General features: G+C 35.0%; 3 protein-coding genes and 2 pseudogenes across 5 annotated transcripts; 3 read left to right on the plus strand and 2 right to left on the minus strand.

Moving 5' to 3' along the window:
- The first annotated feature begins 488 nt into the window (after positions 1–488).
- On the plus strand, positions 489–1,438 carry LOC147945870 (uncharacterized; annotated as a pseudogene).
- A 396-nt stretch (positions 1,439–1,834) lies between these two features.
- LOC147945871 (uncharacterized) lies at positions 1,835–3,598 on the plus strand (annotated as a pseudogene).
- A 1,774-nt stretch (positions 3,599–5,372) lies between these two features.
- LOC147945872 (uncharacterized) lies at positions 5,373–7,892 on the minus strand. Its single transcript, XM_087509395.1, has 6 exons — positions 7,515–7,892; positions 7,300–7,409; positions 6,713–6,842; positions 6,337–6,627; positions 5,988–6,224; positions 5,373–5,789 (listed from the first exon to the last, which is right to left on the minus strand). Exons 1-6 carry the CDS (start codon positions 7,890–7,892, stop codon positions 5,373–5,375), a joined length of 1,563 nt encoding a protein of 520 aa, XP_087365521.1.
- A 4,627-nt stretch (positions 7,893–12,519) lies between these two features.
- LOC104790782 (syntaxin-72) lies at positions 12,520–14,655 on the minus strand. Its single transcript, XM_010516566.3, has 9 exons — positions 14,444–14,655; positions 14,094–14,219; positions 13,835–14,003; positions 13,642–13,727; positions 13,488–13,556; positions 13,368–13,412; positions 12,960–13,022; positions 12,793–12,869; positions 12,520–12,717 (listed from the first exon to the last, which is right to left on the minus strand). The coding sequence occupies exons 1-9, from the start codon at positions 14,597–14,599 to the stop codon at positions 12,705–12,707; spliced, it is 804 nt and encodes a 267-aa protein (XP_010514868.2). The 5' UTR covers positions 14,600–14,655; the 3' UTR covers positions 12,520–12,704.
- Positions 14,656–16,599: 1,944 nt separating this feature from the next.
- On the plus strand, positions 16,600–22,017 carry LOC147945873 (MLO-like protein 3). 3 transcript variants are annotated; one of them, XM_087510248.1, is made up of 15 exons: positions 16,600–16,856; positions 17,109–17,166; positions 17,346–17,539; positions 19,378–19,494; positions 19,741–19,801; positions 19,943–20,031; positions 20,129–20,203; positions 20,289–20,377; positions 20,473–20,522; positions 20,623–20,663; positions 20,748–20,921; positions 21,032–21,067; positions 21,158–21,225; positions 21,347–21,409; positions 21,538–22,017. In XM_087510248.1, exons 1-15 carry the CDS (start codon positions 16,707–16,709, stop codon positions 21,785–21,787), a joined length of 1,515 nt encoding a protein of 504 aa, XP_087366374.1. In that variant the 5' UTR covers positions 16,600–16,706; the 3' UTR covers positions 21,788–22,017. The 3 variants fall into 3 exon arrangements, with proteins under 3 accessions (XP_087366374.1, XP_087366372.1, XP_087366373.1); XM_087510246.1 differs by having other exon boundaries at positions 21,347–21,407; positions 21,535–22,017; XM_087510247.1 differs by lacking the exons at positions 16,600–16,856; positions 17,109–17,166; positions 17,346–17,539 and adding an exon at positions 18,147–19,157 and having other exon boundaries at positions 21,347–21,407; positions 21,535–22,017.
- The last annotated feature ends 11 nt before the right edge of the window (positions 22,018–22,028 follow it).

Below are 22,028 nucleotides of genomic sequence, written 5' to 3' on the forward strand. Positions count from 1 at the left end.
TTATTGATAGAGAGCAGATTTCAGTAATGGAAACTGAAGTTGTCGAAACTCTGTGTATGTTTGAAAGATATTTTCCACCAAACTTCTTTGATATCATGGTTCATTTGGTCATACATCTCGGAAGGGAGGCTAGACTAGGTGGCCTAGTTCATTTTCGTTGGATGTACCCTTTTGAGAGGTATTGCGTTTTAGTATTCTATATTTTAGACTATGTTTATCTTTTAAACATCTTTATTTTAACTTGGTTGTCACTACATGATGCATGCAGGTATATGAAAGTGCTAAAAGACTTTGTTAGAAACCCATCAAGACCAGAGGGTTGTATCGCTGAGTCCTATCTAGCTGTAGAATGTGTGAGGTTCTATAGTGATTTTCTTAAGAAGACAATAAGTGTAGAAGAAAAACAAGATAGGAATACTGAGTATGAGAGTAACTCTATCCTGGAGGGGCGTCCAATATCAACAGCCACATCATTTACTCTATCTGATATGGAGAAGAAAATAGCACATTTTGCTATCATTCAAAATACGGCTGTCGTGGACAAATATGTCGAGTAAGTTGTGAAATTATAACTGATTTGGTCATTTGTATAACATACTTGTTAAAAATTTCAACTGATTCCTTTACTTATTTTAAAATAGCTTCCACCTACAATATCTACAAAACTCAAATGCAAGATGCAGACGCGATGCAACAATTTTATGGCGTACTCATACTCAGAATTTTGCAACTTGGCTAAAAGAACAGGCAAATATTTCTTAATCTTTCTTAATATTATGTACTGATCATGGGATTTATTAAGAATATATTATTCATTTAATTTATATTATGTAGATACCTGTTGACTCAGAAAACCATGACGAAAGACTCAAATGGTTGGCATATGGTTCCCGGGTAAGTGCTAGGTCATATACAAGTTACATAGTGAATGGACAACGGTTTCACACTGCTTCAGTTTCTAGGCAGTGTCAAAACAGTGGGGTTTTCTATGAAGCAACAGCAATGTGTAGAGCGAGTGCGAAGGATACTTCACAAGGTGTCGATTTCATACTATGGGAGAGTAGTAGACATTATACTGTTGGATTATAATGTCTTCTATGTTCCTTTATTCCGGTGTCAATGGGCAGTGAGAGGTAACGGAGTAAAAGTAGAAGATGGATTCACACTAGCTAACTTGAATCAGAATCAAGTTTCTTTTATGAGGGATCCATACATATTGGCTTCTCAGGCTAAGCAAGTATTTTACTAAAAGGAGAGTGATGAATCTGGTTGGTGTGTTGTCTTAAGAGGTCCTTCACGGAGATACAGTGAGGAAGATGAAGAAGATGGGGACGCGCATATTGGACCATTGCCATCAACTATTCAAATGGATGTTCAGTTAGATGAAGAAGAAGATTCTCAAAATGCTCGGCCTGAATGTGATGGCATATATGTGTGATATGATTTTGTGCTGTGATATGAATCTGGTTGCTTTTTGTCTGATTGGTTTCGTCTTTGTGTGTATTTTTGTCTTGTTCTGTGTATGTATCTTGTCTGATTAGTTTTGTCTTTGTGTGTACTTTTGTCTTGTCCTTAGTGAGATATTAGTAATGTTTATGTTATTTTTTTCAGGTGAATTAAGATGGGTAAGAGAAAGACAAAGAATACGAAGAAGTCGCAGAAGAAAGACCTTGAAGAGCCAGAATATCTGGGTACGGTGCATCCTCAGACAGTTGGAGGTGATGAAGAAAGAGTGGCTGCTGAGGAGAATGTGGTCCAGAATGAGGCTGCAGATCCACCTAACAAGGTCCAGAATGAGGTTACAGATCCACCTAACGAGGGTGTTGAAGAGGAAGAGCCTGTTGGTGAGGTTCAACAGTCACAAGAGAATGAGATTGCAGATCAACCTAAGCGTAAAAAATATAGAGGTCCAACTAAGATGAAGAACATAGCCAAAGATCCAAATGTTCGTGAAAGAGTTGACTTTAATGACATGGGAGAGCCTGTTGGTCCGTGATCAGTAAAGTTGTCATCTTATCTAGGTCCATTAGTACGGGAACATGTTCCTGTCACCGTTGATGACTGGAGGAAAACCAGTGACGAAGTCAAAACTGTTCTGTGGAAATCTGTTCAAGTCACCTTCTTCTTTACACTCTCATATGTCAATATTTTATATATGTTATGTTTTGATTATTAACTCTGACAATTATATGTAATGTAGGCAAGGTTTGAGGTTGATGAAGAGTTTCAGAAGAATGTTGTGATGGGGCAGATGGGATGTCTTTGGAGGGCCTCCAAATCACGACTTCTCTCATTGATAAGGAGTAAATCTACTAATCAAGAGAGGATGAATCTGCGACCAAAGAATGTTTCACCAACATAATGGCGTAAATTTGTTAAGATCAAAACCATCTCAGCCTTTGCAGTTGTTAGTGAATCCTACAAGGAGAGAAGGCGACAACAAATACCTCACACTTGTAGCCGCAGAGGAATGGTCAGGACGGCTGAAGATATGGTATGAAAACCCATCCCGTGGACCCCACTAGCCCCCCTCCCCGCTAGCTGCCCCAACGGACCGTCCGTGGACCCTGCTAGCCCCCCGCTAGCTGCCCAAACGGACCCCAAGCTGGCCCTGGTCCGCGGGACGGGTTGTCATATATGGTAACATCTATTACCTTTATTATGATAAGAACTCTATACAAGTCCACCATGTTAATTCACCTGAGTTATTTATTTACCAGAAACAAGAGAGTTCAGAACCATCACAAGTGACTAGGCTTAAGGCCTGGGTAAAGTCACGTACCAAAAAGGACGGAACCCCAGTGAACACCCAAGCAGATGAGAAATTTGTAAGTTATTGAATTTCCCTCACATGAGTTTTCGTTTAGTATTTGTTCTCAATTACCTTCTCTACATATGTATGTTTCCTAAATGACGCAGAAGAAGGCAGCTCAACTGGTTGATCATGATGCTTCGTCAAATTCAACAAACCCATTAGAAGACAACCTAGCACAACTATTAGGACCTGATAATCCAGGTCGTCTGAGGGCAATGGGTAGAAGCATGAGTAAGACCAAGTTAGCTTGTTTTCAAGTTAAGAAAAAGTTTATGGCTGAGATGGAAGAGAAACAGTATCAGTTAGTTCACAAAGTACATGAATTGGAAGACGAGATTGCTAGAATTAGACAGGTTAGTTAAACTCACATAGTTGTAAATATCTTCATACAATGTTTTATTATATGTTATTCTAACTTTGTTTTATTTGTGACAGAGGCAAGAACCTGAAGTTTGTGAAAACTCAGCTCCTGCAAGAGCCAGAGTAAGCTAATTTGAGATTAGTTATTTGTGTTCATACGAATTCTCACATTTGTCAATAAAATTATTGTAGAGTGTTAACATGCAAGCACGTCATCACTGTGTGTTGGTTGACTGGTCTGGCACTGATGAAAATGTGGCTGAGGGACTTCTTTTATCATCTGATCCGGAGGACTTCGTGAATGACATCCCCTTGGGCCCTCTTGCTGTTAAAGTTTTGGTTGAGAAAGAAATAAACACAGAAGCCTTTCTTTGGAGACCTTCAGTAGAAAGTTTAATGTTGAGCAAGCTGTTGGTGAAATGATTGCATGGCCTGAAAGTAAATGTGTTCTTATAGACCAGATGGGATTTTATGCTGAAGAGATTCCTCTTAGGGTAAAGTTTCTTATACAAAACCATACTTCTTATTCTAAATATGTTGGCGAAATGATTTCTGAATTTATTATTTTCTGCATTTGATAGAGCCCAACAACAGTGTTGGACTCGTCTGGTAGAACTGATGGAGTTGTGGCTGAAGGTCGTTGGCAGTGTAATGAACCAAAAGCGTTGGTTAATGATATCCCTCTTGGACCAAATGCAGTCAAAGTCTTTGTCGATGTGGTACATGGAGGAGATACATTCCTGTGGAGGCCTACGCCACAAATTAGATACCTTGGTGACTCTGTGAAGTCATTCGTAGCATGGCCTGCCAATAAGTGTGTTTTAGAAGATGCATCAGAATCAACTTTCCAAAGGTCTCCTACATCATCTATAAAAGCACCAAGTCCTAAAATTGCATCAAATGGTAAAAATTCTGCATCTCCAGATTCTAACACTCCAAAAGCGCCTGTAAAGATAAATCCACCACTTCCTCAGTCCCCACTCCAAAATTCTCAGGTACTTTTTCATATGGTATAAATTGGCTCTTATTTTTCTGTTATTCGAACTGTAATATAATGGTTTTTTTGTAAATATTGTAGAATGATGTTTTCAAGGAAAATCAGAAGTGCAAGTTAATAGAGATTAGCAGAAAGAACTAGGTGGTTGCTGAAGGACGTTGGGCTTCAGACAACCCAGACCAGACTGTTCATTTTTTTCCCTTAGGGCCTAATGCAATTAAGGTTTGGGTTGACATAGTGAAGGTGAATGCTGCCGCAGTTTGGAGGCAGTCGGCTGAAATTGAATGTATGGGAGATGCAATTGGGACATCCATTGCATGGCCAAAGGATAAAGTAATATTGTGTTAAAACTTATCAGGTTTACTCTATTACTGTTTCTGTTTGATCTAAGACTTGATTGATGAATTTGAATTCTGTAATGAATTGTTGGGTTGGTAATGTAGTGTTGGTTTGAGACATGTTTGCTAAATCAGGTTTCAGGGTCGTATTCATACAATTGAAAGCTACTAACAAGCCATATATCATAGCATTAATGAAATATATTGTAAAATACTACAACAAAAGAAAATGCTGCAACAAACCAATTAGTAACACTTTCCCAACGCTATAATGAAACAAATATAGCATATACACTACAAGAAAACAAGCGTTTAGCGACTCCAACAATCGTCGCAAAAACCTACTTTGCGACTACTATGCGACTACTTCAGATAGTCGCTAAAAAGTGGTCGCAAAATTTAGGTGTCTCAAAATGGTCGCAATTTTACGACGGAATTATGACTGCTCTTATATAGTCGCTAATAAGTGACTCTTTACAGACTCTTTATTTTAGGAAGCTTCGGTCGTAAAGGTAGTTACAAGTCAGTCGCAAGTTAGTGATTAAATTGTTTGACCATTTTCAGACTCCTTTCTTTCGTCGCAAAATAGTCCTCGTTCATTAGTAACCATTTTGCCACTAGTCTGATAATTTCATAGAAATAATTTTGGTCGCAATTTGGTGACATTTTAGCATATAATAAACCTGTTTTATCTATCAAATTTGGAATGAATCACAATAAATTAAAATTGAAAACCAAATTACCACAAAAGATATCATAATCATTCATTAAACATAAAGATTAGCATAATCATTGTATTAACCAAAAAGATCATCCTAAAGCAAAAACAAGTAAAAAGTCTCAAACAAGCAATTCATGTTTTTTAGCAAAGACAATGTTTAGAACTTAGTAAGTGGATAAAGGGGATGTGGTGGCTGGTGTTGTGTCTAACTTGGTGGCTGGTGAGTACCTGACACGGTGGCTGTGGTATGTTGTCTTCAGGTGTGGTTGCTGGTGTTGTTGCTGGTGTTGTTGCTGGTACTCTTGGTCGCAAGGAAGCAATAATAGTATCATATGTTGGATCTTTCTCTTTCACGTAGATGAGAAGCTCTTGATGCTCCTGCTCACGTCGGGCATTCTCAGCATCCAGATGAGCTATCTTCTTGCGAAGTTGTTCATGAAGCTCGTGAAGTGATGGTGGAGAAGATTCTGCATAGCTCTCCTTCCTTTTCCCTTTCCTTAGTGTCTCAACAAGAGATCCAAGACCAAAAAGGTTTCCCTTCTCATCTGTTTGAGTACACTAAAACAAAGAAAAACATCAAGGTTAGAAACAAGTCTTAAGAAATCAAAATGCTCAGCAAATAAAGAAACCATGCGGATTAAGAAAACTAAAATATGGATTAAGAAAGGAAAATACTCATTCCTTTCATCAAAATAAAGAAAGTTGCCATTAAGAATAATCATACACACTCATCAAAATAAAGAAACTAAGAGTTACCTTAAGAAAGATATCATTCTTTTCATCAATGCTGAGATTACGATGAGTTGAACGTTCAGAAGAATTCCCTGAATTTTCTGGACCATCATCGTCCACTTCACACAGTCTCTCCTCTAATGTTTTCTCATAAGTCTCAGCTACTTGTTTAGCTTTTTGATCAACAAACGATCCGTCAGCTCGAGTATGTGTCTTCATGAACACTTCAGCAAATGATACCGGACGGCCCAATTCTTCTTCCTACAAAGAAATTGTGAAATGTTAAAATCATGGAAACAAGGTGTTTAGAGTGTTATAATCATGGAAGCAAGGTGTTTAGGGTGTTAAAATCATGGAAGCAATGTTAAATTACCATTTCTTGATGAACTTGCACATATGATTTCTGACCGGCAAGGTGTTTGTGGACTCCAAGACCACCACGATCGGAGTTTCTGCACTGCAAGGCATTTGAGCTCCTCTCCATTACATCAGGTTCGTTCCAATGATCACACATCTCAGCCCACAGTTCTGCACTGGTGATCCAAACAGGTTGTTTACCACTGCTTTTAGCTTGACTAACAATGCCTTTCATTCGCTTCTTGGCTATCTTTAAGAACCCCTCTCTAACAAGCTCAGTAATCCCAGTATCCCAATAGAACTTCCGCTACATATTACAATTGAGTTAAGTTAGTGATGATACTAAGTCAGTTATGAGAGATAATAAAACTTTGAAAGCTATAAGACATTACCGCAAATGTCCTGAAATATCTCTCTTGAATGGGTCTAGGAGTAACCTTCCAGCTGTAGTAAGGACCATCAAATTTCCTTCTAAATATTCCAGAGATCACCCGAGAAATTTTTCCTTTGTGTCTGTTAAACCTGTCACAAAACAAACACAATCAGTCTTAACCAATACAAAGTAACACAATCAGTCTTATCGAAACAATCAAACACAACCTCTAACTTAATCAACAAAACAATCAATCTCAACCTTCCACTAAGAGCAAAGAGAACAATCTCAATCTCAATCTCAAAACAAAACAAACAATCTCAATCTCAATCTTAACTTAATCAACAAAACAAACAATCTCAAAACAAAACAATCAATCGCAACCTACCAAACAATAAAACACAACCTCTAACTTAATCAAACGAAACAATCAATCTCAACTTAATCAACAAAACAAACAATCTCAATCTCAAAACAAACAGTCAATCGCAACCTACCAAACAATAAAACACAACCTCTAACTTAATCAAACAAAGCAGTCTTTCATTAAACCTAATCAAACAAAAACAAAGTCTCAACCTAACTCTAAGAGCAAAAAGAAATTACCATAGAGTCTCAACGCCGGGGATGGGATCGACAGACAGGACTGGGAGATGTTGTCGGCCTGGAAGAGCTAGCAGAACATCTAACAAAGCTTGGTAGTCTTGTTCGGCCGGCTTAGGAATAGGGTTTTCTTCTTCGGCAGGATTGGGATTAGGGTTTTCTTCTTCGTAATCCTCTTCCATGTTTAGGTCTGGTTGTTCTTGTATGATTGGAGGAACAGGAGGCGGTGGTTGAGGAGCAAGAACTGGTACTTGAGAACCAACCCGCGGTGGTTGAGAAGCAGGAGGCGATTGTTGTGTCCTCGGCGGAAACTGGGACGGCATAGTTCTATATGAATTAGTCACGGACTGAGAGCCTGATGGATTCGAGGAGTGAGACGACGTTCCGACACCACTTCGACCTCCGCGTGAAGTCGCACCATTCGAGGCGTGATTAACCGCGGCAGAACTGGGTTCCCTCGCACCATTGGAGGCCTGATTAACTGCGGCAGAACTGGGTTCCCTCGCACCATTGTAAACCCTAACACCTCCAGCGGATCTGCCTCCGCGACCCCTAACACCTCCAGCGGATTTGCCTCCGCGACCCCTACCAGCCATTAGAGAGAGTTGAGAAAGAGGAGAGATTTGAGAGAAGAAGAGGAGAGATTTGATCGATTGAGAGGACAAGAGGAGAGATTCGAGAGGAGAAAGAAGAGAGAGTTGAAAGGTTTTCGACACTTAGTGAAAATAGAAAGAGAGAAAGAAGAGAGCTTGTTGTGTTCTTTGCCTAGTAATTAACAAAGAGGAGTCGCAAAGTGGTCGCAAAAGAGACACATACTAAAAAAAAGGGGGGAATATTACGCGCCTAAAACTTGGCAAAAAATAATAAAGTGGTCAAATAGAGTAACACAATGGTCACAGAAGGGTAGCGACATCGTCGCAAAATTAGTAGCAAGATAGTCGCAAAAAACAAGAGTCGCAAATAGAGTAACAAGTTAGTCGCAACTTGTTACTCTATTGTGACTCTCCGACTTTAGTCACAATACAAATTTTTGGAATCTATCATTTTTGCACAATTCTATTGATATCAATCAACAATATGGACTCATGATTGTCTTATAGAGTATATGGAATAGTTTATGACCTTTAAATATTGTTTTCATATCTTTGTTTTGCAATTTTCATAAAATTAAACCTTCTTATGAAATAACATGTATACTCTTTACAATGATTTAGATATTATGAATTTTTTGTGTCTAAATACTAAAATGGAAAGCTTTGACAAAGTTTATATGACTGATATTGATCAATTCAAAGTGGAAATGTGTATAGAAACATGTTAACATTTCTCTAATGTGAAATTTCAAATTCAACAAATCGAGAGTTGCTAAGGAGTCGCAAACCAGTATCTAATTCAGGTGTTAGACGCTAAACAGTCGCAAAAGAGTATCTAGTTCAGGTGTTAGACGCTAAACAGTCGCAAAAGTAGTTGCGAAATCGTCGCAAATTTAGTAGCAAGGTAGTCGCAAAAACCAAGAGTCGCAAATTGAGTAACAAGTTAGTCGCAACTTGTTACTCTACTGTGACTCTCCGACTTTAGTCACAATACAAATTTTTGGAATCTATCATTTTTGCACAATTCTATTGATATCAATCAACAATATGGACTCATAATTGTCTTATAGAGTATATGGAATAGTTTATGACCTTTAAATATTGTTTTCATATCTTTGTTTTGCAATTTTCATAAAATTACAAACCTTCTTATGAAATAACATGTATACTCTTTACAATGATTTAGATATTATGAAATTTTTGTGTCTAAATACTAAAATGGAAAGCTTTGACAAAGTTTATATGACTGATATTGATCAATTCAAAGTGGAAATGTGTATAGAAACATGTTAACATTTCTCTAATGTGAAATTTCAAATTCAACAAATCGAGAGTTGCTAAGGAGTCGCAAACCAGTATCTAATTCAGGTGTTAGACGCTAAACAGTCGCAAAAGAGTATCTAGTTCAGGTGTTAGACGCTAAACAGTCGCAAAAGTAGTGACGACATCGTCGCAAATTTAGTAGCAAGGTAGTCACAAAAAACAAGAGTCGCAAATTGAGTAACAAGTTAGTCGCAACTTGTTACTCTACTGTGACTCTCCGACTTTAGTCACAACACAAATTTTTGGAATCTATCATTTTTGCACAATTCTATTGATATCAATCAACAATATGGACTCATAACTGTCTTATAGAGTATATGGAATAGTTTATGACCTTTAAATATTGTTTTCATATCTTTGTTTTGCAATTTTCATAAAATTACAAACCTTCTTATGAAAGAACATGTATACTCTTTACAATGATTTAGATATTATGAAATTTTTGTGTCTAAATACTAAAATGGAAAGCTTTGACAAAGTTTATATGACTGATATTGATCAATTCAAAGTGGAAATGTGTATAGAAATATGTTAACATTTCTCTAATGTGAAATTTCAAATTCAACAAATCGAGAGTTGCTAAGGAGTCGCAAACCCGTATCTAATTCAGGTGTTAGACGCTAAACAGTCGCAAAAGAGTATCTAGTTCAGGTGTTAGACGCTAAACAGTCGCAAAAGTAGTTGCGAAATCGTCGCAAATTTAGTAGCAAGGTAGTCGCAAAAACCAAGAGTCGCAAATTGAGTAACAAGTTAGTCGCAACTTGTTACTCTACTGTGACTCTCCGACTTTAGTCACAATACAAATTTTTGGAATCTATCATTTTTGCACAATTCTATTGATATCAATCAACAATATGGACTCATAATTGTTTTATAGAGTATATGGAATAGTTTATGACCTTTAAATATTGTTTTCATATCTTTGTTTTGCAATTTTCATAAAATTACAAACCTTCTTATGAAAGAACATGTATACTCTTTACAATGATTTAGATATTATGAAATTTTTGTGTCTAAATACTAAAATGGAAAGCTTTGACAAAGTTTATATGACTGATATTGATCAATTCAAAGTGTAAATGTGTATAGAAACATGTTAACATTTCTCTAATGTGAAATTTCAAATTCAACAAATCGAGAGTTGCTAAGGAGTCGCAAACCAGTATCTAATTCAGGTGTTAGACGCTAAACAGTCGCAAAAGAGTATCTAGTTCAGGTGTTAGACGCTAAACAGTCGCAAAAGTAGTTGCGACATCGTCGCAAATTTAGTAGCAAGGTAGTCGCAAAAAACAAGAGTCGCAAATTGAGTAACAAGTTAGTCGCAACTTGTTACTCTATTGTGACTCTCCGACTTTAGTCACAATACAAATTTTTGGAATCTATCATTTTTGCACAATTCTATTGATATCAATCAACAATATGGACTCATGATTGTCTTATAGAGTATATGGAATAGTTTATGACCTTTAAATATTGTTTTCATATATTTGTTTTGCAATTTTCATAAAATTAAACCTTCTTATGAAATAACATGTATACTCTTTACAATGATTTAGATATTATGAATTTTTTGTGTCTAAATACTAAAATGGAAAGCTTTGACAAAGTTTATATGACTGATATTGATCAATTCAAAGTGGAAATGTGTATAGAAACATGTTAACATTTCTCTAATGTGAAATTTCAAATTCAACAAATCGAGAGTTGCTAAGGAGTCGCAAACCAGTATCTAATTCAGGTGTTAGACGCTAAACAGTCGCAAAAGTGGTTGCAAATAAGTCGCACATGTCGTAGCACCTTCGTCGCAAAAAATAGGAGTTAGCAACTTATCGATAAATAAACTTGTGACCGGAGTATAAGTTGCAAAATCGATGCTAATTTGTGACTCTTTGTTTTTTATAAATTACTGTCACTGAACAGTCTCAAATTGCGATTGTGTTGCGACTATAATGTTTCCGTCGTAAAAGTGCGACTGTTTTGCTTCTTCTGTAAAGTTCGTCGGGAAACAGTCGTAAATGAATCGCTAAGTGGTCATTATTTTTTACGACTGAATTAAGAGTCACAATTGGTAGTCGCTAAACGCAGGTTTTCTTGTAGTGATATACCGAAAGCTATCACAAGATAGCATAATCAATAGCAAATACAAACCGCTATTATATAACAAATATCGCGTCAAAACGAAAAGCTATCATAAGATAGGCCATCCATAGCAAATTGAAAAAACGTTATTGTATAGAACTTACAATGTTAATAAAAGAAGCTATCATAAGGAAGACTAATTAATAGCAAGTCAAAATCAACGCTATCATATATTTGAAATACGATAGCAAACCCAAAAACGCTATAATATGTGTGCGACCTATTATAGCTGCCGCTGACATAGCGTTTGATAATTCACTATTAATGACATATAATAGCATTTCTCTATTGCTAACAAAACCTATATTTCTTGTAGTGTTAGTTTCAATGGTTGCTGGAGTAAGCTACTTTGAGATAGCTAAAAGCCGTGAACATGTCCTCTCCACACAGGAAGAGGGCATTGCCGATGTTCTCTCTATGGTGGAGGAGGTTGGACGCAAGGTTATCTCCCCAAGGGAGGAAGGTGAGAGAGGTTGGACGCAAGGTTATCTCCCCAAGGGAAGAAGGTGAAGCGAAGATTCTCTCTATGGTGAAGGAGGTTAGACGCAAGGTTCTCTCCATAATGGAGGAGGGCAGAACCGAGGTTCTTTCCATATGTGTATTGTGATGTAATTTATTTTTTATTTAAAATATTTTTTGAGCCAACAATTTTATTGATTAAAGAAGCTATGCAAAAATGAATATAAAAATACATATAATAGTTGACTTAATTTATTCATATAGACATTTCCTAAATGATGGTAAATAATTTATTTGTAATATACAGTATACTTAGGTGTAAAAAATACACTTTTAATGATAACATAAAAAAAAAAAAAAATATAAATAAAAGATTTGTATATGGATATAAATCAGTGTATTATAGCAAAAAATATATATAAATAATATACGATAAATTTTATTAAATTTTATTTTATTTATAAAACTTTAAACCTGCAGTGCGGGTCGTTATCTAATATATATATAACATTGTACTTCCCGGAGAAAAATTATTTGCATTATCCATTTTTTGTTGGGTCAAAATATTATATTACCATTTTTACATTTATAATAAGCTTTTATATTAAAAGAAACTAATCGATCAACTTCTTTTCTTTCAGACGTAAGTTTTCATTTTACTATAATTATTTGAGTGGCAGTAAATCTCAGTTACAACAGGGCCGGTCAGTTGTGCAATTATATTCTCTTTATTATTTTTTTTTACCAAGAATAATCGTTAAAAAATCTGTATACATATTGCCATATTGGTCAAAGATGAAGGAACTATCTTGCTTACTTGGAGAGCTTTAGTAGAGAACTTACCATAATGTTTCACAACAGCGAGAGAGAATATAAGGGTCGTCATCTCCAACTTTACTTTAGAGCACTGCAATTGAGAAACAAACACAAGTTAGAGCTCTATTGAACGAGATATAGAGTGACACCGAGAGATCAGGCTTACTTGTAGATGTAAGAAACGATTCCAAGGATCACACAGAGAAGAACAATGTCGATGCAGAAGTTGCGGCTGGATCTCATCTGAAATCCCCACCCGATTTTAGCACATAGAGTTGAAATGAGACAATAATAATAATTGATCAAGAGACCGGTCTCTCTTTTAATTTTTACCTGCACAAGCTGTTTCTTAAGTCGAACATTGGTGTTCTTCAAATCAGAAGTTGCTCCATCGACCTAGAACAATCATGCAGATCTATTATATGTCTAGTGTTTTGATAGAGCAACAACGTAACATAAACGGCCAATAGATTGATTTCGAGTCCTGTACTCTATTCAAATCAATAAATCCCATAAGTTTATAACACCACCTAACGATAAAATCAAATCTAAAACTCTTTTTATCCCATGCTAATCCTTTCAGAAGAAATAAACAACAACAATTAAAAACAAAATAAGCTAATAACCAAAACGGATCAAAGTTCAAAAACACCAACGTTAAAGCCCAAGATAAGCTGCATTACGGTTTTTTTTTTAATACTGACTAAGGAGGAAGAATCATCAAAGGAGAAAGAATCTCACCTTTGTTTCCATTTCTTCCATTAATGGGACTTGCTTGTCAAGTTCCTAAAAATCCAAAAATCGTAAATCTCCATGGGTTAGTAAACTCTGCTACATGGGGCATATGAGTAAACAACATACCTCGTTCATGTCACGCGCTAAGTTCTTGAGTGCATCCAAACCTTCTGATATGACATCAAGACCCTCGTCCTAAAGAAAAGCATAAGCTAATTCAGAATTCTCACCATGAAAAGAAAAATGAAAAAAGCTGATCCATATATGAAAATTCACGTACTTGTTTCTTTTTTCTCATCTCATATTCTTGTCGAAACTGGCTAGATTCTTCACTTTCCTGGAAAAAACCATCATCCATGTCTTCCTCTAATAGTAACCACAGAAAAATAGAAAAAAAAAACTCATAATTATATTTATAGTCTTGTGATGAGACAAAAAAAAAACAAGAAAACGAAAGAAACATTATACACTACCAGACATATCAAACTTGATGTTCTTGTTAGGTGCAGAAGCACCTCCCCAGTCATTATTAGCTTGCTTTGCTGCATGCTCATTTCCATCAGGTACATCTTGAATCCTATCGGCTAATGCGATAACTAGATCACAACGGGATTCTCGTTCCTCTCTCGTAAGCCCTTTGACCTTCAAAAGTTTGAACACAACCATTTATATATTCCTTATCTTGACTCATTATTTTAAATAATAAATCAACCATAAGTAATTAAGTTAAACCTTCTTAACAGCGAGTTTCTGTAGTTTAACAACATCTTCAGCTAGACGAGCTTTTGTCCTTCGAACCTCAGCATTCATAGCCACCGCTGCAGCTCTATTCGTCTCCGTTGACGCCAACTCCGCTTTCTACATATATTTGATACAAATTTATACTATAAGAGCACTCACTGAAAATGTAAGCAAATTAATATATATAGATTCTATTAGTTACAAGTTGTAAACAATTGCAACAAGAAATATCTCATATTCTACCAATCCTGATCACTTTTTTTGCTTGGATCTCAAACAAATAATACAAAACATATCAAAATAGGAATCTATGGTTTTAAAAGAGAGAGAGAGAGACGAACACGAAGAACAGCTTCAATATCGGAATCAATGGAGGTGAAAAGACGAGAGAAGGCATCGTCCCCGGAAGCTCCGAGCTCACGGTGCTTGTCAACGTCGTACTTGTCGTATTTTTTACAAATCTCGTCGACTCTGAAGATAATATCAATGACCGGCATTTTCACGTTCACGTGCTTTCTTCTTCTTTTTCTTTTCTCCAATGTCTCCGATTTGGTTCCCTGCTTCTTCGTGCACCATCGCTCTCCATTTTTGGAATTTCTCGCTCTTCGCAAACGAGGCGCGGAGCGTAAACGTCGGAGTTGAAAAGTATTAATAATACAAGTTGGAATTGTGTTTTTTTTTTCTTAAACATTTTTAATTAGTAAATCGAAATTTAAATGTAGTTATATTCAGCGTAAACTTTTAAGGCCCAATTATTAATTAGCTTATGTGTTTAGGGTTTTCATTAAGATACAATTAGTAATTATACAACTCGATGTGAGTTTCCTATTTGTACGTACAAGTGTACAACTCGATCTCTTCCCCATCGTATATGAAATTAAATTAAGAATCCATTGAGCTCTCGGTGACAAAACATAAATTTATTTTCCTCTTTATGTTTCTTGCAAATATAGCTCTAATAAGCTATACCATTTTCAGTTTTAGATTTCTGTGTCAATATATTAAGCTGATTTGAACATGAATATATCTCTGTCTTGAAACTAGTCCCAAGTCACATAGCCAATATTGTTAATGGTTCATATGGGCTTAGGTTAGCTTATAATATAATTGAGTAATTCTTCTCAATTAAATACTGTACGTATTATATAATAATTGAATTGTATCCAGAATAATTTACGATGTTTGAATAGATAGATTCATGCTCAAATCTACTTCATTAACTTTTGTATTCAAAAAAAAAAAAATTTAATAGGTTAATGAAGTGGTTGTCAAACCGAAAAAGAAGGTGAATTTAGGAGATCGCAATATTGTTGATGAAATTAAGATACAGCAATGATGTGATTAATTGTCATTAAATTGTATATTATTAATTAATTTTGTTTTTAATAATTTTCAGCCTATTTGAATTTGGAAACATATACTATTATTTTTGTAACATACAAGTTTGTTGGGTGAATATCTAATTTTATCAAAATGAACCTCTAACAAAACTATGTTCTAATATGAACTTTGGTTAGTTCGGTTTTGTGAAAGTTCTAGCCAAATTTAAACCAAAGTTAGTCTATTTGGTTTAATTTCACTTTGTGTACTTCGGTTTGGTTTCAATTCGGGTTAGTTTAGTTTGGTTTAATTTATCATTAATTAATTATATTTAGATGTCCACTTCTAAGTAAAAAACCGATAAAATTCTCTACAATACTTTCGTTTATATTTTTTTTTAAACGAAAAAAACTATCTTTTCGATCGTTAGTTTTTTTTTTATGATCTCATTTCATTATCTTAAACCAGAAAATACATTGTTATTCATAAACATACATATACAACCAATAGTTAGGTAAAGCAAAATAATCGAAAAAGTAAAATTAAACGCTACTTCCTTTACTAGATTAGACTTATACGCTAATAGAGTAATAAATCTGTTATATTTCTTCTTCGTCTTCGTCTTCGTCTTCGATTTTTTTTTCGTGATTATCTCTGTCATTTTATAAGTAAATATTTTAAAAAATAAACCTGTTTTTTCATATATTCTTTTTTCCGCTTCTTTATATATTGTCGAAAGGAAAGATGAAAACTCATATTAAAAACAGTTTTTTCCCCTCCAACTAATGGTTACTTCTTTCATTTTTAATTAGTTGTCGTTTTACTTTTATGTTTCCAATATAGTTTTTTTTACATTTTTTTAAATTTTATTCCTATTTTCTTTAACTTATTAATTGATGATATGAAATAAAACAATATATTAATTAGGGATAAACCAGAAAAATTAAATATTTTCTTAATAATATGAAGAAACCTTAAACGTTACTTGAAGCAGAGGGTGTAATTTACAATAACACGTAAATTTGTAATGATACTAAGAATCTTTCAAGTTTTAACCATTATAGTATACGAAGTAAGACTAATATTATGTCTTACTAAGTCAAACTGGGCGGACAAAGTGGGATTTGGGATTCAATGTCACATTTAAAGCTTCACGTCAGTGGTTACCAGAAACTTTGAAAAGTTCTTTACTGCAACAATGATTGCAAAACACTATTAATATAAACTTAACAACATATCTTCATCTTCTCAACTGCACACATCAGTCACCAGAAAATATAAGAGATGACGGAAAAAGAAGAAAGCAACCACTCTGCGGAGGTTGGCACCGTCCGATCCCTCCAAGAAACTCCCACTTGGGCTCTGGCCACCGTTTGTTTCTTCTTCGTCGCTGTTTCCATGTTCCTTGAGCGTCTCATCAATCTTCTCTCAATTGTAAGTACAAAAATGTATATATGTGTATACAATTCTGAATTATAAAACTTCTTGCTTCTTTTTATAAAATTCTGTTTTAATTTTCTCTAAGTTTTTGGAATTTTTTTGTCATTTTTTCTTGCAAGAGTAAACTTCAATATTCAAATATCTATACAAAACAGATATATAAGTTGAAAGGAGTAAACTCTGGCCAATTATACAATTAATAGTTTATTATATTATTGTCACTTTTTTCTTATTTATTGCTTGCAGAGACTTCAGAAAAATAGAAAAACATCTTTACTTGAAGCATTAGAGAAGCTCAAATCAGGTAAAACTCTGCCCCGTTAATTCGTAGTAAAATCATTTCATTAATAAAAGCTCACACATAGTTGTTTTCTGTTTCGTTTTTTTTCTTTGAAAATACAACCTATTTTGTTTATGACACTTAATTGTAATATCTTTACCAGTTTTGTTAATCTCTGAACTTATAATGTTCTGTAAGGGCAGTTCTAATGGTGCTAGGATTCATGTCACTAATGCTAAATGTGACTGAAGGTGAAGTTTCGAATATATGCATTCCCATAAAGTATGCCAATCGAATGTTGCCTTGCCGTAAAACCATTTCATTACATGATAATGACAATGATGAAGATGATGAGGATGATGATCATCATGACAACTTTTTTCATCATTGTTCCAAGGTTCTTCTTGATCTTTTGATCCTTGCCAACATTTTTCAATGTTTGAAGTTTTATTTGTATTTTTAATCCGAAGTGGAGATTATATATAACGTATATAAGGGTATATACAAAGATTTTAAGCTCGATCGACAAACTAAAATTTAAATCAAACAATTTATTTTTTGGAATAAAAAAATGGAGATACTCCGAGATAGGAAAGAAAGATCCTAAATGTCAGACAATTTACTTTGACGTTGACTTTGAGTCTTTGGAGTTTGGACACACATACATATCGTCGTTAGCGAGAGTCAACGAAATAAAATGCTAATTTATATTAATATTACATTATTACTGTACTAATAAAATGCTAATTTATATTAATATTACTACTAATAATCAGTTTATTTAACTCCAAATTATATTATGGATATATTCACGTAATAAAAATTAGTCTTTTTTTTTTTTTTTGACAGCAGAGTACAGGATTGGCTCAAATGAGCCAATACGAAGGAACATTGTTTACATAGGTAATTAGGTGCGGAACTGTACGAATACGTCGCGCTAGATTATCCGTTTTACCATTCTGAGAGCGGGGGACATAGACTAGGGGGAAGGAGACAAACTCCTCTCTATCCGACTGAATGTCCTCCAAGTAAGGTGTAAAAGCTGGCCACTCGGAAGGCGAAGACACCATCTTCACTAAGTCAGAGCAGTCGGTGAGGAAGACGACGGATTGATTATCCGCCCCAATCATGCATCGCATAGTCCAGATAAGGGCTTCAACCTCGGCACGAAGAGGAGAGAGACTGCGGCGAAGGTTGGCAGCACCCATAGTGGGGACATCGCCCCAAGGCGACGTGCAAAACCATCCTCTACCCGCAAAAATATTCGTTGCTTTCCACGAACCATCAACATAACAAGCATAACTTGAGAAAGACCTAGAAACCCCAAAACTCACCCTCCCACAGGGGGAGCCGTACCGGCAATAGATGGTGTTAAGACCACATCATCCGTCTGAGCCAGAGCCCATGCTTTTGCCTCATCCTCCGCTAACCGCAAGATGGCTAGGGGATTGGAGTCCAGGTTACTAAAAAGTTTATCATTTCGGGCCTTCCAGATATACCATAAAATCCAAGGAAAATATTCCTGATTCTGAACATTTGGGAATCTCCAAAAAAGAAAATCCATATTTGTGAAAATCGATTCCGAGGGGAAGACACCCTGAGCCGTCAGAAACTGCGACAAGGCCCAAACCTGGCAAGCTTGCGGACATTCAAAGAGGGTATGATTAATCGTCTCCTTCCCAATACCACAAAGCCCACATGTAGCATCACAACTCAAACCACGTTTCCGTAGATTAGCTGTAACTGCCACACAACCCGAAAGTACTTGCCACATGAAGTGCCGAAGTTTTGGAGGACACCGAATTTTCCACACAAAAGCTTGAAGGGGCACCAAGGTCGGTCCAAAAAACGCCGGACCGGCAGGAGCTATCATGTTAGAGCGAAGAGTGTGGTACCCTGATTTAACCGAGTATTTACCAGACTTAGTAAAATGCCATCCCAGCAAATCCAGTTTATCTGGTTGTCGTATTGATAAAGCAGAAATTATAGCCACATATTCCAGCACAAACGCAGCCGTAAGCTGGACCATATCCCAGGAATTGAAACTCCTGTCAATAAGATTTGTAACGCGGAGCATAGGATCAAAATTAGTCTCGTCACTCAAATGTTTATAATTTTTTTTTTTTTAATTAAGTCATAATGAAAAAGAAATGTGGACTCTTTCTAGTAAGCGTAAAGAAGCATTTACTGATTGCGAGCTAAACTAATCCGACTTGGTCATATTGAAATTTGCAGGGGAAAACGTCACTAATATCACAAGAGGGTTTGACTCAGTTGAGTTTCTTCATCTTTGTGTTGGCATGTATGCATATTCTCTACAATCTTGCCGTTCTTCTCCTTGGAATGGCCAAGGTACGTACTTATATATATTGAATGATGCAATCAAATATTATAACATCATATCTATATTAAAAAAAAAACATAAAATGTTTTACTTCATTTATAAATGTTGTGAGACTGCCTTCGCTAAAACAACTGTAAAATTCATATATATATATAGCAAATAAAACATGTATTATAACATATTTTTTTTATATATTCTTTATCATATTGAGTCTATCGTTTACATATAAACTTTTATATATGTAATACATATAGATGAGAAAATGGAAATCGTGGGAGAAAGAGACTCAAACAGTGGAGTATCTAACATCAAACGGTGAGATTTTGTATTTTCTATTACTATATTACATACCTTTTTTTTTGGGTGGACAAATACTACCATATTACAAACAATATCACTAATTTTTTTTTCCAAGAAAGTTCATGTAAACTAAATAATTTTCTATGTAATTTAAAGATCCGAATAGGTTTAGAATGACAAGAGATACAACATTTGCTCGACGACACTTGAGTTCTTGGACTGAAACATCAATACAACTTTGGATTGTAAGTTAGTACACGTTCTTCATCTTCTAATCACTTTATTAATTAGCATATGTCTCAAATACAAAGATGAGTAATTACAATTATTTTTCTTTCTTAGAAATGTTTCTTCAGGCAATTTTTTAACTTGGTGGCAAAAATAGATTACCTCACACTCCGTCATGGTTTTATCTTTGTTAGTATCTCATTTGTTTATCAATGAATAATTATTCTAGAAAATAAAATTTTATATTAATATGTTCTTTTGAATATTGATGCAGGCTCATTTATCATCAAATAATGCTTTTAACTTCCAAAAGTATATACAAAGATCTTTACATGAAGATTTTAAAACTATAGTTGGTATCAGGTATTTAAAAATGGATTTGTACAATGTTTTATATTCTCATTTGAATGTCACTTAAAGTGAAAATATCAAATTAATTTTTCTATAAATTATTACAGTCCTTTGATGTGGCTAACTGTGGTGATCTTTATGCTTCTCGACGTTTACGGTAACTTCACTTAAATTTCTATTAGCTTAAAGTAAAATATAAAGTAGTGATTATTAATTTTCATCTTACCTTTTTGCTTTTTCCCTATAATCATCATCAGGTTGGAGAGTATATTTTTATATGTCATTTGTGCCACTAATTGTAAGATTTTACTTAAATATGACCAATACTTAGTATTAGTTTTTGTGTAACTAGAAAAATTGATGGATTAATATTGTGATGTAGGTAGTTCTAGTGATCGGGACAAAACTAGAGATGATAGTAGCGAAAATGGCGGTCACGATTAAGGAGCATAACAATGTGATTAGAGGAAGCCCTCTCGTTGAGCCAAACGACAAGCATTTTTGGTTCTCCAATCCTCGTTTCCTCTTAAGCATTCTTCACTACACGCTTTTTCTGGTAATCTTGTCTAAACTACATGTCGTCTTTTATAATGCTTCATCATATGATTTTGCAACATTTTTGGCACATATTAATAAAAATGGAATTTTGGTTTGACAATGATACAGAACACCTTCGAGATGGCCTTTTTTGTGTGGATCACTGTAAGTTTAATTATTGAGTTTCCACTGAAAAAAAAAGGAAAAAAAAATTGATATATCTTATGTAATTTTGAATTTTAATTATGAAATTAGTGGCAATTTGGGATTAACTCTTGCTACCATGATAACCGAGAGATCATCATCACACGAATTGTATTAGCGTAAGCACTACAATTTATTTATCTTATTCCAACAGTTACATTACATTTTCTTTCAAGCTCTAAGAAACGAAATTATGTTTTTGTACTATAAATTATATCGTTAATTGTATATGATTTATAGGGTGACAGTCCAAGTCTTGAGCAGCTACATTACCTTGCCTCTTTACGCACTTGTAACTCAGGTAATTAACTCCCTAAATATAACTCTTACTGCTTTTAATGAATGGTGTTGCATTTATATACAAATTATTATTCTTAGTGTAACATAGTGCTCTGAATTTCATTTGGATGCATGTCATGTATGTATAGATGGGGTCAACGCTACAAGAGAGTAATCTTGGAAGAACAAATAGCAAATGTGTTCAGGCAGTGGCATGGTAGGTTTAGAGTCAAGAGGAAGACAGAAAAAACTCCGGAAACAAACAACGATAACGATAATAATGGTGATATCGATTTAGGTGAGAGTCCAACTCAGCCAGAAGTTGCTAATGATTTGGGATCTTTGGGTAGACAACCACAGATTTTACAAGAGATACCGGTACACAACCAAACTGAAAGGTGATAAAGATTAATACAGTATAGAGTTTATCTTTACTATGACGTATCAAATGACTAAACACTAGGTTAGCCATATGTTTTAGTTATAGACTTACATAATAAAAATAAGGGTGGTGTTGGTGCTATGTGAAGTATGATGGATTGATGATGGTATCTTGATAACTTATCACACATAATGTGACTATGGATGCTGAATTTTCACTTAAATAGTATATTGGTATAGGTATTTGGATACTTAAAGTCCC

Source organism: Camelina sativa, chromosome 4 (assembly GCF_030686135.1).
Source record: "Camelina sativa cultivar CO46 ecotype springtype chromosome 4, ASM3068613v1".
In the NCBI taxonomy this organism is placed as follows: Eukaryota; Viridiplantae; Streptophyta; class Magnoliopsida; order Brassicales; family Brassicaceae; genus Camelina; species Camelina sativa.